An 18,477-nucleotide genomic window follows, 5' to 3' on the forward strand; every position below is an offset into this window, starting at 1 on the left:
TCACATTGTCCATGCATCTGGCAGGCATGCATTGCCATGGCTGATTTCCTGAAATTCACATTGTCCATGCTTCTGGCATGCATTACCATGGCTGATTTCCTGAAATTCACATTGTCCATGCTTCTGGCATGCATAACCATGGCTGATTTCCTGAAATTCACATTGTCCATGCTACTGGCATGCATTATCTTGGCTGATTTCCTGAAATTCACTGATCCCAGGGTACAAAAATTGTTCTTGGAAGAACATGGCATGTAGTTTACCATTATAGTGGAACCAGAATAAATTCATGCCATGTTTTCTTATAAAGGTTAATCCATTTTTGGTTAGCATTTTCATCAGCTATGTCCACCCTATATTTTCTTTTGGACATTATACAAATTGTACTGTTTACACTACAATAAATGCTTATCTGAGAAACTCTTATCAAATGATTACATTTTATCATGGCCTAGCTGATTTAGATGATTGTTTTGTGAATAATACCTTTTTTAAAAATCTCAAATCAAAACTTAGTCAGGAGATGTGTGTGTTATTGTTGTTGTTGTAGTGTTTAACGCCATTTTTCAGCGCACGATTGGCTATACATGGCAGCCAGTATTAATGGTGGCGGAAGAACCCGGGAAATCTCTGGAAAGAACCACCGACCCACAAGAAGCTACTGGCAAGCTTTTTGACATACCCACATTGGCTGAATTCGAGACTCAAACCCATGCAGACAGAGGTGAGATGGCAGTGATCTGTAACGGAAAGCGCTTTAGTGTGTGTGTGTGTATGTGTAAGGAAATAAGGTCAGATATACAAAAGAGGGGAAAATAGTTGCCATATGTACAGCAGCATGAGCTTGGCTATTTTGGTGTATGTGTGTGTGTGATTTGGATTTTAAATGTAGCTTTTTTAAAAATTCAGTCATATCGCTATGATGTCTGCAGTGTGGCAGTTTAAAATGTCTAGCACTGAGGTGGGCATCATGCTGCAGACATGTAGCATCATGTCCCGCCCAGTCATATTATCCTGACACCAGACCGACCAGTCCTAACACTAACCTCTTAATGCTGAGTGCCATGTGAGGCAGCTGTTAGTACCATTTTTATCAGTCTGTAATATGACTTACTTGGCTGGGGTTCAAACCCACAACCTCCTGCATCCAAAGTGGGTGCTCTAACCACTAGGCCACCAGAACAGTCCTTAGGAGATAATAAAGTGTGCATGTATTTTTGCAGGCAAGTCAGGTTTTTTATTGACTGTTGCTTTCTGTTAGTGTTGTCTTTAAAAAACTTTCATGCAGGGAGGAACAATAATCTCCCGATTTGTGGGGTCGCTCCACGTCTACCTCCCAATTTCATAATATCTTCCAATTTTTGCAGAGAACTCCCGATTATTATACTGTCTTTGATTTTCATTTCTTCTAAACAAGAAACGTCCTACATGTTCTGTTGTATCACCTGTGAATTATTATTGTGATGAAATAATTATTTTACTATGAAGAATTCGCTTCTTCACTAAATAGAAGGTTAAGTTTAAACATTATTCATGTAAATTTAATGATTTTTTTACCTCTACAATATCACAAAAATTAAAAAAATAAACCAGAACAAAAACTAAAACAATAAAATTGTCCACAATAAATTTCAATTCCAAGAATGATCACTACGAATGCTGTAACTCCATCTGCTATAGTGCCAATCCCACAAAAGAATCTTACGCACGCGAACACCTGGAATTTCTATAATGTATATATCAATGATAATTACCATCATTAAATTAAAAGAAGGAATGAAAATACATACCATGCAGCAAATGTGTCCTCAAAAAACTAATTCAGAATACACGTTTTATAATAAACAATACTAAATACTTTACAAGTTGACAATAAGGGAATAAGATCGGATATAAAAAGAGGGGAAAATAGTTGCCACATGTACGGTACCATGAGGTTGGCTATTTTGATACCTTTAGTTCAACAAAATTGGGAATCCTTTATTTGACAATTAATTGATGGTGCTTGCATAATACACAATAGTGTAGAACATGCTTTCTTTGAATTAAGGCAGAGGGCCAATTGTTTTCACAAAATAGTTGCAGGATAAGGATTAACTTTTAATTAGTCACTCTGGCTTTCTTGCTTGTTTATTTAAGACTAATCTTTAGCTATTGTGCAGTTTGACCACAGCTGACCAGAATATGAAAATAGGGCATGTCCTGAGGGGAAATAGGGCAAATCACAGGGAGAAACGGCAAGTCTTTTTGCAAATTTCACACATATTGGACCAGGAAGATCAATCAATATTTAGTGAAAACTAGGTCTTAAAAATGCCTCCTGATTTTAGGTCCCAGTCTCTATTTTTTTATTCAGCCTCCCTACTTGGCTTTTGAAAAGTTCATAGGTATGCCTTTGACCCTGTTTTACACAACTATGGTAATCACACTAAGATTAAAGAATAAAAGGCAATTACACATCATTGTACTTGTCTAGTTACCGGTCAAAATTCCCTCTTACCACATGCCATTTTCAGGGTTTTAATGATTATCTGGCCCGTACTTCTGTTACAAAACAAAAGAAATTTGCCGACAATTAACATAGGAGATGCCAAAACATCAAGCTTTACATTGTGTGGAAAGTCATGTTTGTTCAGCTAAAACACAAAACTAAAACTGACTGATGTTGATCTTGGTTGATCTCTATGAGAATTTTAGCCTTTATTATTACCACTCTTTGTGAACATGTAAATTACTATGGTAATGTGCCTTGTACAATTAAACATGCATACCGTTTAAAAAAAATTACCTCAATTTGTAGGATTGCTTATATCATTGAAAATGAGTAATTTGTGAGTGCGCGATTCAACATAAATAAAACAGCTATTAAGGACTTTGAAATGTTTTCTGGAAGAATGCAATTTGATGGAAACAATGAATAAAGCAAAATCTGCATTTAATATGTTTGGGAATATGTAAGGATTTAAGTGATGCAATGCACACTTTGCACTGTGCAAGTACTGTACATTATAGTTCAGCATGGTCTCCCTAGTAAAATCAACCGGCCCGCAAATTATGAAGTCTGTATTTACTGTTATTTAACTTATTGTTGGAGAAATCAGAAAATATACACATGCAAAATAATAACAGAATCAATCATGGTACTTTATAACTTTATAATAATTGTTGGGTCAGCGAAAGTTACTCTTTTTTACATGCCTATGTCTTAGGACATGGAAAAAATTATTGCTTTTACAAGATAATATATCTCTTCACCCCCACAGTGATGTTAGAATCCTGAAATTGGGGATTGTCTTGTTTGGTGATATCTCTACACACATACGAAATACAGTATCAGAAGATTCTAAATGATGTTTAAGTTTAGTGTGTGTTGTGCAAGTTTAATTTGACTGAGAGACCTGGCCCCCTATTCTCAAAACATTTTGAGTAAAAAACTAGAATAAAAAATCCCCAGGGGTCAAGCAATATATGCCAATGCTGCATATCAATAGACATTACAAAGCACAACCTAAAATGTGGTACATACTGAGTCATGTAAGAATAAAGCTGTAAATTAAGAATTATTTATAACCATTAAACAGAAAAAGTAACTTTTAAAACTTAAATATCATTTTGAATTTATATTTAGTATCGATGTGTGCATAAAAACAGCAGAATTATTGATGCACTGATACGTCTGTGAATGGTTTCAACCCAATAAACCAGAGCCAGCTGGGTACAAAATTGGGCACAAAACTCCAGCTTAAAGTTTAAAGTTTTTAGCATGTTAAATAACTTCACCCAGCGTGGTTCGAGTTATCTAATTTCAGTATCACATAATGATTTGTAACCTACATATGTCCATTTCAATGATATTGAATTAACTGAAATAAAATCATTAATTTCAATATTAAATTAACTGAAATATAAGCATTAATTTCAATGATATTAGATTAATTGAAATAAAAGCATTAATTTCAATGGTATTAATTAAATTAATTGAAATAAAAGCATTAATTTCAATGGTATTATTTAAATTAATTGAAATAAAAGCATTAATTTCAATGGTATTAATTAAATTAATTGAAATAAAAGCATTAATTTCAATATTAAATAATTTTAAGTAATACTAATCAATTTCAATGAAAGTAAATTATTCTCAATATAATTTGTTGATTTGGCATCAGAATTCAGTTTCTGAGTATGTGACCCGTTATGATGCTCAGAGGACATCTATGTTCATCACATTTAGAAAGCCATTAAAAGATCACAACTTTAGACTATCTTGAAAGTTCAGTGATCTAACCTTCTTTCTGAATAAACATTGGAGACTATCAAAACTGTGAGTGTGAATTTGAGATTTTTGCTCAGTAAGTTTCGAGATTACCAATCTGAACACTCATGACACTGTTCAGGAAGTTTCATGAACATTAAATCTGAACATTCACTGCATTGCTCATGATGTTTAAGGAGTACTAAATTTTAATATTAATGAAATTGCACAGGAAGTTTCATGAGTACTAAATGTGAACATTCATGACCTTGTTCATGAAGTTTCATGAGTATTAAATTTTAATATTAATGAAATTGCACAGGAAGTTTCATGAGTACTAAATGTGAACATTCATGACCTTGTTCAGGAAGTTTCATGAGTATTAAATTTGAATATTCATGACATTGCTCATCATGTTTAATGATTACTAAATGTAAATATTAATGAAATTGCACAGGAAGTTTCATGAGTACTAAATGTGAATGTTCATGACACTGCTCAGGAAGTTTGGAGGAAACTAAATTTCAATATTTGACAGGAAGTTCTGAAAATACTAATTAAAATCTGACCATTCACAATGTTGAATTAACTGTTAGATAAATAATCAAAGTCTGGTGAAGAAAACAACAATAAATAGTTGCTCACCTTATTATCAAGAGCTGTGATCTCCTGTTGACTCTGCGTGGACAGAAGGAAAGAGTTCATCTGCTGCTTCAATGTGTCATCCTGGAAATATCAATATAACAAAAGATTACCATCATTCATCAATTTAGTAGCTGAAGTTAGGAAAAAGTTATCAGGAAAAAAATGACAGAATTCTGTTAGTAAATATGTACTCATAGAATACCCTGCACAAGATATTAATATAATTCTCAAAATATGGAGAGATAACTCTAAAAGTATTATTCTGACAGTCGAATTTCATATTGGGCACATACTCTTGTCAGGATTTTCTATTGGACTTGCACTCTTGTCAGGATTTTCTACTGGACACACTCTTGTTAGGATCTTTTTTGGGACAAATACTTTTGTGCTGATCTTCTAAGGGACACATCCTGTTGTCAGGATCTTCTATGGGACACACTCTTCTATGGGATACATGCTTATCAGGATCTTCTATAGGATACATACTGCTGTCCGGATCTTCTATGGGACACATACTCTTATTAGGATCTTCTATGGGACACATACAGTTGTCAGGGATCTTCTATGGGACACATACTCGTCAGGGATATTCAATGGGACACATACTCTTTTACAGGATACAAATAATATCTAACAAATTTCATGAAGATATCTAAAACAACTCTGTTTATATAAACCTGACAAGTTCATGACGGATGGATGAATTGAGGGACAAACTTTTAAATACATGGTTCCCATGCTTTTCTAAGATCAATTTCCAGGTCATTTCCAGTGTTTTTCCAGGATGAAATTAATTTTTTTCAAGGTTCACATATGACCATTACTGAATGGAATAAAAGAACATTTTAGATTGTAAAACATGCATTTTCTAAATCTAAAGATGTTTCTCTTTCAAGACTCTCTAAAACACCTAAGTTGGAAAAGATGATCATGTACAAAACCACAAAACAAGTTTGATTATATTCCTATAAACTGTCATGTAAAGTCATTTCAATGTACAGAATAAAAATTCAAACAATATTTTGCTGACCTGGCAACCATTGTGGTTATGATGCGGGTCAGAATGTTATTTAGTAGCAAATAGACATATGAAGTCTTTCAGTGGTAATATAATCTCAGTTGTATAATCTGTTCTGGAGGAATGGTGATAATAAGATTTTCAGCAGGTCAGATTGGCAGAATTTTCATGTGGGACCAACTAGACATTGTAATACAGTATAGATTATTTATTACATTCTTGGATACAACATTTCCTTTGTTACAATATTAATTTCCCTGGCCTAATTCCTAATTCCTGTATATTCTAATGACTTGGTTATAATGTTCCTTTGTTACAATATTAATTTCCCTGGCCTAATTCCTAATTCCTGTATACTCTAATGACTTGGTTATAATGTTCCTTTGTTACAAATGTTAATTGGCTATAGTGTTTAATTAGTTTGGTTCACCTGAGAAAATTACCTAAATTATAACATTTTTATCACCTGATGTGCTGAAGACAGATAAACAATGTTAGTTAAGCAACAGTTGGAGCATTTGGGTAGTGAGCAAATAAAGAAAAAAACCTTAAACAAAAAAATGTGCAAACTAATTTCTTTGAATAGTTTTTGCCATGTTTTTTTGTGTGGTATACTGCTTTGTAGTTTGTTACTGTGGTCGAGTGAATAAAGTGTGATACCACATCATTTTTTCATTTAATTCATTATCAGATTAATTAGGATCAATTACCAAACTTCCATTGTTAATGACGGGATCATAATTTGCGCTGTTAAGTGAAATGCACAAAATGGATGGATTCTTGTCATAAAAACACACCTTTCAGAGGCAGAAATTGACTTCATCTTCTCATGCTAATATTTTATGTCTGTGTTTACAATGGCCACTGCTTTGATTCTACAGAACATCTGCTAAGTCAAGTCTTTAATAGGGAATGGCATAAACAAACGCTCACTATTGATAACTGAAACTTACTAGCCCATCGGACTATTAACATTATGAAAGTTACTAGTCCGACAGAAAATCTGCTAGCCTTGGGCTAGCGGACTACCGCTAATTTCGAGCCCTGCTACTATGCTTTCACACAAACGTCACATTCAATGACTAGGAGATTCCATGTTACACACCTACTATACTTTCGCACAAACGTCACACTCAGTGACTAGTATTGTCCATGTTACCCACCTACTATGCTTTCACACAAATGTCACACTCAATGACTAGGAGAGTCCATGTTACCCACCTGCTATGCTTTCACACAAATGTCATACTCAATGACTAGGAGAGTCCATGTTACCCACCTGCTATGTTTTCACACAAATGTCACACTCAAGCTCAAAGTTTTATGTTCTTAAGTCTAGTTTTCAGTGTAAAGCACAATTACTCCAAGAGTCACTTTAGAGCTGATGCTAGTGTACTACCCATTTGCATAAAAAGATTGGAATGCAGCTTATCTAATGTGTGAAAGGCATTAACATGTATATCTTGTCATGAATCAATGAAATAGAAGATTAGAAACAAGTCAGATATGCTTGAGAAATTCAAGTTCATTTGTGGTCATCGTTGTGACCAGCAGACTTTCTACACTTTGTATTTTACTTCTATAATGTATAAGAAATGGATCTATATCTACTTACGACTTCAACATCGATGTCATAACAAGCCGTCTTTCTAGCATCAGGCCCCTCAACACTGAAAAAAATGATCTTAATATTATTAAAAAGACAATTAAAGGTATTACTATTTATTAAAAAGGCCATTAAAGGTATTCCTATTTATTAAAAAGGCATTTAAAGGTATTTCCTATTTATTAAAAAGGCAATTAAAGGTATTACTATTTTTTAAAAAGGCAAATAAAGGTATTCCTATTTATTAAAAAGGCAATTAAAGGTATTTCTTATTCTTTAAAAAGGCAATTAAAGGTATTCCTATTTATCAAAAAGGCAATTAAAAATATTCCTATTTATTAAAAAGGCAATTAAAGGTATTCCTATTTATTAAAAAGGCAATTAAAGGTATTACTATTTATTAAGCTCTAATGCTCTAGAGTAGACAAACAATGTACTTGCGTATTTCTTGCAGAATAATGAACTAAAATTGCACAAATATATTTTTTGTAATGCATTTGACTTATCCAAAGCAATTTTATTTTAACATTTAATCCAAACATGTCAACATACTGATCTCAATGCGAACACTGACCATGTTTTATAACTGCAATTGATCACACAAACTACTCTGTATGTTTCAAATGTGTACTCTATTGCTGTGAGAACTTGCACTCAAACAGAGCTATATAACTGAATGCACCCTGAATCAGTCTAGTCACTAAACCATTTGAAAGGGAATGATTCATGTTTTTATGATTAATATCCATCTGGTATTTCAAGTTTGAGCATTTGTTTCTCAAAAAATTCTCCATTTATTACATTCTTATCTACAGCTCTGAGTAAGAGATTTGGACTTTTAACATAGCATTAACAATTTTTAAGCCATATCGCTACCATGTCTGCAGTGAGGCAGTGTAAAATGATGTCTAGCACTGGGGCATCATGTCGCAGACATGTAGCATGATGTGCCACCCAGTAACATTATCCTGACACATATGACCTCCCACATCCGAGGCGGATGCTCTAACCACATCTACAGCCCTGAAATTTATACTTTTTTTGTTTAAACTAAAAATTACAAACTCATTTCATGGAGAATGGTAAAACTGTCATTAACATAATTTGCAGTTTTCCTTACACTAATGCTAGCCCATTTTATTCATCAACAAGCAAGGTGTCCCTGTGATGTCTATAAAGTCTGAACTCAAAACCATCAACATAATGAAGGGTAGTTTTGAATCTAGGGTGAATAATCCTGGAAATAAACATTACCGTATTTACCATATATGTTGAGACACGATAAAATAATTTTAAAAAATTCTGTCCTGTTACATGCACACATCTGCTACACAGGTTTGCATATGGGTCTGACTTACGTGATGATGTGATTGATGACAATTGGGTCCGGTGGCATTAGAAGGTTGTGTAATTTCCCAGGAATCTCCGCAAACTTCATCCTCTTGCATTCAAATATCTAAAAATATGAAACAATATGACTGAATATAGAAATTTGCTTAAACAAATGTAGGTGATCATGACGCAAGTGATTACTGAATTTATCTATATATCAAATACAATTTCAAACAGCATATACACAAAATGTTGTTTAATACATTTAAATATTTTAGCTATAAAGTGTTCATGGAAATTAAAGACAAATTGGCCATTTTAACACCCAGACATCAGTGAGAGCAGCTCAATAATTCTATTTGATTTCTGACAAACAGTACAGACCTTGATTTATAGGTATCTTTTTTGAGAGTAGACCCCAATTTAACTAACATAGGTCTTCAAGTTATGACTGGAATTTAAGGCAACCAGATTCAGCACTCCAAAGCTCAGTCCATACTTTTGATGAAATCTAGCCCCAATATAGGTTCATTCTACACTATGCACTTGATTCTAATTTTGCATATTGGCGAGATGGCAGATGATCTGTAATAGTGAGTGCTTTAGACTACTGGGGACCCCTGTTTAGTAATTAAGGTGCAACTGTGGAGGCAAGAATCAATGAACTTAATGATGATTATTCGTATTTTTTATCATAGCATTTCAACAGAACCAACCGTTTGATATTAATTATTATTATTGAATTTTATCACTTATCAGATAAAAATGTTTAGTTAATAGTTAAAATTTCATGCATTCTGGATAAAAAATAATAAAGACAAACCAGATCATCTCTTAGCTATAACACAAATGAGGTCACTAAACAACAGTCTGCACACGGCCCAGACCAAAACTGTCTAGTAACAAGATCATATTTCCAATATACAAAAACTGACTGGCAGCAAGTGAAGAATAGGTGGAGTTTAGGGATAAAATCCAAGATATATGACTGATACAGAGACACACAATACACCCTAAGGGTCTTGAAGCCAGATACATGACTGATACAGAGACACACAATACAAACTAAGGGTCTTGAAGCCAGATACATGACTGATACAGAGACACACAATACACTCTAAGGGTCCTGAAGCCAGATACATGACTGATACAGAGACAAACAATACACCCTAAGGGTCTTGAAGCCAGATACATGACTGATACAGAGACACACAATACACCCTAAGGGTCTTGAAGCCAGATACATGACTGATACAGAGACACACAATACACTCTAAGGGTCTTGAAGCCAGATACATGACTGATAGAAACACACAATACACCCTAAGGGTCTTGAAGCCAGAGATATGACTGATAGAGAGACACACAATACACCCTAAGGGTCTTGAAGCCAGATAAATGACTGATAAAGAGACACACAATACACCCTAAGGGTCTTGAAGCCAGATAAATGACTGATATAGAGACACACAATACACCCTAAGGGTCTTGAAGCTGGATACGTGACTGATACAGAGACACACAATACAGCCTAAGAGTCTTGAAACCAGAAACATGACTGATACAGAGACACACAATACACCCTAAGGGTCTTGAAACCAGATACATGACTGATACAGAGACACACTATACACCCTAAGGGTCTTGAAGCCAGACACATGACTGATAGAGATACAATACACCCTAAGGGTCTTGAAGCCAGATACATGACTGATACAGAGACACACATACACCCTAAGGGTCTTGAAGCCAGATACATGACTGATACAGAGACACATGATACACCCTAAGGGTCTTGAAGCCAGATAAATGATTGATACAGAGACACACAATACACCCTAAGGGTCTTGAAGCCAGATAAATAACTGATACAGAGACACACAATACACCCTAAGGGTCTTGAAGCCAGATAAATGATTGATACTGGGACACAACAATACACCCTAAAGGTCTTGAAGCCAGATACATGACTGATAGAGACACACAATACACTCTAAGGGTCTTGAAGCCAGACACATGACTGATAGAGATACAATAAACCCTAAGGGTCTAGAAGCCAGATACATGACTGATAGAGACACACAATACACCCTAAGGGTCTTGAAGCCAGATACATGACTGATACATAGACACACAATACACCCTAAGGTTTTTTTTAAGCCAGATACATGACTGATAGAGACACACAATACACCCTAAGGGTCTTGAAGCCAGATACATGACTGATACATAGACACACAATACACCCTAAGGGTCTTGAAGCCAGGTTTGCAAAATACATGTTTAGGACCAGATTGTGACTACAAAATCAAGCTTTTGGTGACATTTCTACAAGGCTTATTTACCTGCTCCAGATACTTGTCACAATTAATGTATTCTCTCTCATTAGGATCCTGAAGTTTATTGGTTTTGACGTACTGCCAAAGTGCATTGATGATGACAGGACGTGTCTGCGTGTGCACACCCAGCAATCTGGCAAGACGTGGGTCCAGTTTGAACTGAGGGGGCTGAAAAAAAGAATTTAACAGCAACAGGTTATCAATCATGAATACAAGGAATGAGAGCTATTTTCGTTCAGAACCAACTAAATATCTAAATAAATATGGGAAAAATTCCATGTTGATATGAAGAAGAGTAGTAATGGCATGATTTTCCAGATGGCCACAATGGTGGCTCTACTGTAAGGTACAGCGGGAATTATCAAATTTTTTTAAATGATCGAATTTTTAAATTAAAATAAAGATTTAAAACTAATTTTCATGCTTTTTTCCTTGAAACACATGTAATACATTATGCCTTTGGCGACAGGGTCCATAGTGGTACTGCATTATACATAGAACTGTATTACAACAAAGCCTGTTATAATGACAGAGCTGTACAACCATCACATCACATAATGTTGTGCATGTAGAAATGTGTACATATTATTGGGTTTAGCATCACCAAAGCACCATCCTGGTCAATAGTGCCAAGCAAACATAGAAACTTAAGGCAGTTTTAAAAATTGGGAAAGAAACACCTCTAAAATCTTCAGAAAATTAACCCTTCCTGGTACAAATAAACACGAATACCTGTAATACGGAAGTTAGTGGGAAAGATATAAAATACTTTAACAACGTAAAAGAGAAGGTAAAATGGCAGAAACCTTACAATATAGTCAACGTTTTGTTACAAAAAATATAAATAAAAGATAGGAGGGAAGGCTCTATTGAAACAACCCAAAATTCAACCTGATAATCCAGCATCAGCAAGACTGTACATCGTACATTCTGGTCCCCTGGTCTCTTCACTTGAAAGCCATCTGTCTCCTGGGTGCTGGGCGTACGATGCCACTACAATGAGAAAGAGAGTATGTTGATTCCCAACATCTGGTTAAGATGCTACAGACTGATATGCATTCTATTGTTGTAGAGAAATCAAGGCTCTAAAAACAAAGATGGTTTCCAGGGTTAAACTGATATGAAATTATATAGATCAGATGGAACAACAGTGATATTGTCATTCATGGTCATTTCTGCTACTATAAACAGGCTGCTCATACTCAATAAACTTAATTTTTTATTTATATCCTTTTTTGTTCTTTTAACTTTTTCCCCTTATATGCCATTAGAGAATTTATTTTAACAACTGAAACATTATTTAAGGAATTACTGTGGCAATTTCCTAATTTAAAAGAATGTTCTACTGTTGGTTTCAAATAATATCCACAACAGAATACGCATGGGAGATAACTACTCTAACAGCTCGTTTACCACTATCCGAGTTGCCCCCCTTACATGAAAAAATTACCTGAAAAGAACATTGGCTTTGAGCTGTTAACAATTTTAGGAAACCATAGTTTTTAATTATAATTGGTAATACAGCCTAGATTTGGTAAAAGAGAATAGACAGGTCAAAAATACAATCTCACCATGTAGGTAAGATATGACAATCTAAACTTTGGTGAGATTTTGTGGAACTGGTAAAGGTAATGCCTTGTTCAAATTTTAATAATGACTTTTTGAGTGAAACCAAAGATCGTGCACAAATCCACACTCAGCAAACGTTTTACATGTAAAAGACTCCAGTCTAATGGGAATAAAAAAGAACTTATTTTTGTTCCCAAAAGCACTTTTTGCTGCATATGACTAAATAGTGTGTCTTCACACACTGACAAATGAGAGAGAAAAACAATGTATGATTTCTGGAACTGATATAGGGCAATTTGTCCAGCAGAGTGATGTCAGCTTAGTTATGATTTCATCATCCATGACTTCAAGGAATAACATGATGTAATTCATACTATGTATGATGCAATACCAGCTTCAGGTTGCATCATTCATTGTTTTGCCTCAAAAGCAAGTACTGTCCAAACCCAGGCTTAGATTTATTCATAGTTCTAGTCAAAAAAGTATTTCAGTCATTTCTTTTTTAAATTGGAATCCATTCCCTTTATAACTAATTTATCCACTGCCATTCCCAAGTTAAAGGTTGTATATACTGACGCAGTATCATATCTTTAAAACTAAAACCAATCAACAATTTTAAGCATCATTTTTGTTCTCAATGACCCAGAATTATTCAAGTTTGACTACATTTATTTTGGAGGCATTTGGCTGTAGACCAGTGTAATTTATCAATTTCATTTGTGTCTACTACTAATACACATGGATTTAGCTGATTTGTGACAAAAATTGTAAATGCAGATCCAGGCAAGTAGCCAAAATAAATGTACATTAAATACAATAAATATGTACCTTTTGCATACAGTTTTCTGTAATTATAGTATGTAAATACAGATTGCTCTTTTTATGCTCAGATTACACTTTTTTGGCACTTATTTTACTAATAATTACGTTTATGCCTCTCTTGGAGGTTGGCATGTGTTAACCTACAACAAAGCAGTTCAGGTTCACATTTAATACAATTTCTCTTTGACCGGGTACTCTGGTAACCAATCATTAGAATTGATGGGTACCTTGTAGAAATTTCCCCAAATTTTGACATCTTTATTTCATGTATCAAGTTCAGCAGTGTTGGAACATATTACATTCATATACAGACATGGACAGAGTATGTAAAATATCCACCCCCACGTTTTTAAAGTTGCATGGATGACTTGAAATTTTGTACTGTTAAGTGGCTACAAATATTGTAAAGATTGTGTGCAGTTTATACTTGATGTTAAGAAAAGCTCACAGGAATAAGAAGAGATCATTCAAATGTTTTCAAAAATTTCAAAGAAAAAATATGAGATGGATCTATAAAGAGTCACGTTATTGAGAACAATACACTAGCTTACATATAGCAATCTTGTCACAGTGACAACTAGCATATAATGGACACCAGTGTACAAGTACCATCCTCCATAGGCCCTTTTTAAATATAAATCATAAAATTTTACCTATACACTGAAACCACCTGCCAATAAAAATCATTTCTGTATTCCCTTCTGAGTGGTCATTATACACAGGCTTGATTACATGTACTAGAAATCTTCAGAGACACTTTACATACTTAAGAACAAATATTTCATTTTCTTGAAAATCGTTTATATAGAGTCTTCACTGTATCTTGTTACAACACAAAGGGAAGAATGAGGATGTTACTAACCTCCACCAGATGGTTGTCAGGCCCATACAAGTCCTTATCCAGTTCAATGACCAGGCTCTTGAAGAAGGATGAGAACTTCCTCTTCATTTTGCTTGTATCACTCAACTTGGCTGTGAACGACTAAAACAAACAAAAAACACCATTGGGAATGTTCCAAACAAAACTATGTCCAATTTGATTTCAAAATTATTGTACAAAAGAAATACACTGATTTATTTGTTCTTTTTTAAAAAAAAAACGATGAATGGACCTATTTTTGGAACTTTGGAGAATACCTAAAGATTATCATAATTTCCAAGGCAACATTGTCCAAAAGTACAAGAAATTTAAAATTTTACATTTTTTAAATTATTTTTATTTACAATAAAATTGTAGCCTCTTCTGTCATGTAAAGGCATAAACCTTCCCAATGCAATTAAAGTCTGATCCATCAGTATTTATTCTGGACTGAATCTATATACAGAAATACAGACAGAAAGACAACCGTCGGACTGCAATTTCCTTGTTTTTATTGCACACAAAGCTATAAAACAGGATTTATGCAGAACGTGATGACATGCATGCAACTCTAGATGCTCTAACTGTCACATGCTCAAAATAGTCCTCAGATGTAAAGTAGCATTTTAAACTGCAGTCAAGTAAAAAGTAGTTACTCATGTCATAATAACTAATGGACATCAAAACAGTTTGTATTATCAAAAATAGCAATATAAGCCAAAAATGTACCAGTCTGGGAAGAAGATATCCATCCACTAGAAATGTACCACTTTGAAAAGGGGGCCCCGAGTGGCCGAGTGGTCTAAAGCGCTCTCCGTTACGGATCACTGCCATCTCACCTCTGTCTGCGTGGGTTCGAGTCTTGGATTCAGCCAATGTTGGTATGTGAGAAAGCTTGCCAGTAGCTTCTCGTGGGTCGGTGGTTCTTTCCGGGGTTTTCCCGGGTTCTTTATCCACCATTAATACTGGCCGCCATGTATAGCCTATTGTGTGTTGAAAAATGGCGTTAAACCCCACAACAACAACAACAACAACCACTTTGAAAAGAAAAGTGATATTTATCTGCCAAAAAATTTGGGCAGGAAAGGTATTCATCCACAAAATATGTATAAATTTGGGAAAGAGATTATCTCACCAAAAATGTACCAATCTGGGAAGGAGAGGGATACTTATGCTCCAAAAATGTACACATCTGGGAATGAGATATTAACTCACCAAAAATGCACCGCTTTGGGAATGAAATATTTATCCACCGAAAATGTACCACTTTGAAGAGGAAAATGATATTTATCTGCAAAAAATGTACCAATTTGGGAGGAAAAGGTATTCATCCACTAAAAATGTACCAATCTGGGAAGGAGAGGGATACTGATCCACCAAAAATGTACAAATTCAGAAGGAGAGGGATATTCATCTCACCAAAAATGTACCAATTTGGGAATGAGATACTGATCCACCAAAAATGTACCAATTTGGGAATGAGATACTGATCCACCAAAAATGTACCAATTTGGGAATGAGATATTGATCCACCAAAAATGTACCAATTTGGGAATGAGATATTCATCCACCAAAAATGTACCAATTTGGGAATGAGATATTGATCCACCAAAAATGTACCAATTTGGGAATGAGATATTGATCCACCAAAAATGTACCAATTTGGGAATGAGATATTCATCCACCAAAAATGTACTAATTGGGGAAGGGTTACTGTGATTAACTCATAGTCTCTTTCTGAGATGCAAAGCCCTTCAACTCACATAAAAAAGAGATGATGATATTCTGACCTAGTAGTTAATCAGATAGGACTTAGCAATTTTACATATTTACTTCACAACTGGATTAGTCAGCATCCCATGGGACTTTGCAGATAATGAGTTACCTAACCCACAGTAATTGTTTGGTAAATTACAAGCTGTCAATGGATCAATTTTGAATGGTTAATGGATCAATTACAAGTTGCTGATGGATCAATTACACATTGTCAATTGGTCAATTATAAGATGTGAATAGTTCAATTACAAGTTGTCAATGGGTCAATTATAAGTTGTCATTGGATCAATTACAAGTTGCCAATTGCTCAAATACAAGTTGCTGGTGTTGGTGTTGTGGGGTTTAACACTTTTTTCAGCACACGATAGGCTATACATGGTGGCCAGTATTAATGGTGGAGGAAGAACCCGGAAAACCCCGGAAAGAACCACCAACCCATGAGAAGCTACTGGCAAGCTTTCTCACATACCCACATTTGCCGAATCCGAGACTCAAACCCATGTAGACAGAGGTGAGATGGCAGTGATCCATAATGGAGAGCGTTTTAGACCACTTGCCCACTCGGGGCCCCTACAAGTTGTTAATGGGTCAATTACAATCTGTCAATAGGTCAGTTACAAGTTGACAAGTATAATGTAATATATCAGTCCTTTGCTTACATCTTCCAGCAGTCTTCCTTCCACTCGAAGTTCCCAGGATGGCACTGACTCTTCTCCATCCTGTGTTAAAAAACATAATCTGACATAAAAATCTAATAGAAAAACAAATCAGTTTATACAATATGTAGAATGCTGTACATATGTATGCATAGGGTTAAATATGCATGTCAGCACTATAATAGCTATATAATAAAATTAAGTTCTAAAAATATAAGATAAACAAGTGGTTCAAGTGAGTCCAAGATTGCTCACTTGGTTCACACCTGCCTCATAGCCAAATGCAAGAGCATGTTGGCCAAGAAACCTGGATAAGTAGAATGCTTTCTGTTCCAATTTCTCCAGTGCTTTTGATTCCATGATGTTATGAAACAAATGAATCAAGGTTTTTCTAGCTTTTGTTTCTTCATATCTGATTGTATGTCAACAAAGACTCAACATAATTTGTCCCATACAGAAATGCCCTTACATTCAGGATGCTTGATGTCAAAATTGCTCAAATTCTTTAAAGCAATATTTTTTTTTTTTTTGGGGGGGGTAATACAGTTATGTAAATGTCTTCGAACTTCAGTAACAGCAGCCATATTTTATGGCAGAATGACATTTTTTGTATAAATCTCAATGGCATTCAAGATAGGAAACTTTCTATAAAATTTGGCAATAAACGGTTTTCATGCCAGGATGCCTTCTGTCAAGTTTGGTCAAAATCTATTTATTGGTTTTGGAGGTTTGTTGTATTTTTTTATTTTTAGTACTAGTAGCCATATATAATCGGGTCTGTACAAAAAAGAATATAAAAGATCTTCATGCCCAGAAGCTTTCTATTTAGTGGTTTTATCAGATTTTAATTGGAATCATTCAAACAAACTTGAAAGGATTTCATGACTGGCTGCTTTATGTCTAATTTGATCAATTTCTATTCAGCAGTTTTGGAGAAGTCACTTAAAGATTTTTGCATCTCCTCTATTCACGTAAGGTCCAATATTAATTATTTAATTTTTTTTCACCACAATTAAGATGTTGGCCAGATGTGTGAAATTTAATATAAAAACATTCAAGGAGGCATAAAAAGTTAAAATACATTACAAGCTATCAATATACTCGAGTATTAAATGTAACAGTAAATGTGTCATATCAATATATTAAGTATTAAATGTAACAGTAAATGTGTCATATCAATATATTAAGTATTAAATGTAACAGTAAATATGTCATATCAATATATTAAGTATTAAATGTAACAGTAAATGTGTCATATCAAAATATTTAAGTATAAATTAACAGTAAATGTATCATATCAATATATTAAGGTATTAAATGTAACAGTAAATGTGTCATATTAATATATTAAAGTATTAAATGTAACAGTAAATGTGTCATATCAATATACTAAATAAAGTATTAAATGTAACAGTAAATGTGTCTTATCAATATATTTAATTATTAAATTAGCAGTAAATGTGTCATATCAATATATTTAAGTATTAAATGTAACAGTAAATGGGTCATATCAATATATTTAAGTATTAAATGTAACAGTAAATGTGTCATATCAATATATTTAAGTATTAAATGTAACAGTAAATGTGTCATATCAATATAT

General features: G+C 34.2%; 1 protein-coding gene across 2 annotated transcripts in view; it reads right to left on the reverse strand.

Moving 5' to 3' along the window:
• The window catches only part of LOC149776322 (SWI/SNF-related matrix-associated actin-dependent regulator of chromatin subfamily D member 1-like), a 135,194-nt gene that overhangs the window by 10,427 nt on the left and 106,290 nt on the right, over positions 1-18,477 (reverse strand). For both annotated transcript variants that reach the window (XM_089942817.1, XM_089942816.1), the window contains 7 exons: positions 16,878-16,937; positions 14,446-14,565; positions 12,084-12,185; positions 11,199-11,360; positions 8,880-8,977; positions 7,531-7,585; positions 4,898-4,978 (listed from right to left, as the gene is read on the reverse strand). In XM_089942817.1, the coding sequence (XP_089798943.1) occupies positions 4,898-4,978; positions 7,531-7,585; positions 8,880-8,977; positions 11,199-11,360; positions 12,084-12,185; positions 14,446-14,565; positions 16,878-16,937 (678 nt within the window). The remainder of the gene's footprint in view (positions 1-4,897; positions 4,979-7,530; positions 7,586-8,879; positions 8,978-11,198; positions 11,361-12,083; positions 12,186-14,445; positions 14,566-16,877; positions 16,938-18,477) is intronic.

This window comes from Sinohyriopsis cumingii, chromosome 18 (assembly GCF_028554795.1).
Source record: "Sinohyriopsis cumingii isolate HCF-2022 chromosome 18, ASM2855479v2, whole genome shotgun sequence".
Lineage (NCBI taxonomy): Eukaryota > Metazoa > Mollusca > Bivalvia > Unionida > Unionidae > Sinohyriopsis > Sinohyriopsis cumingii.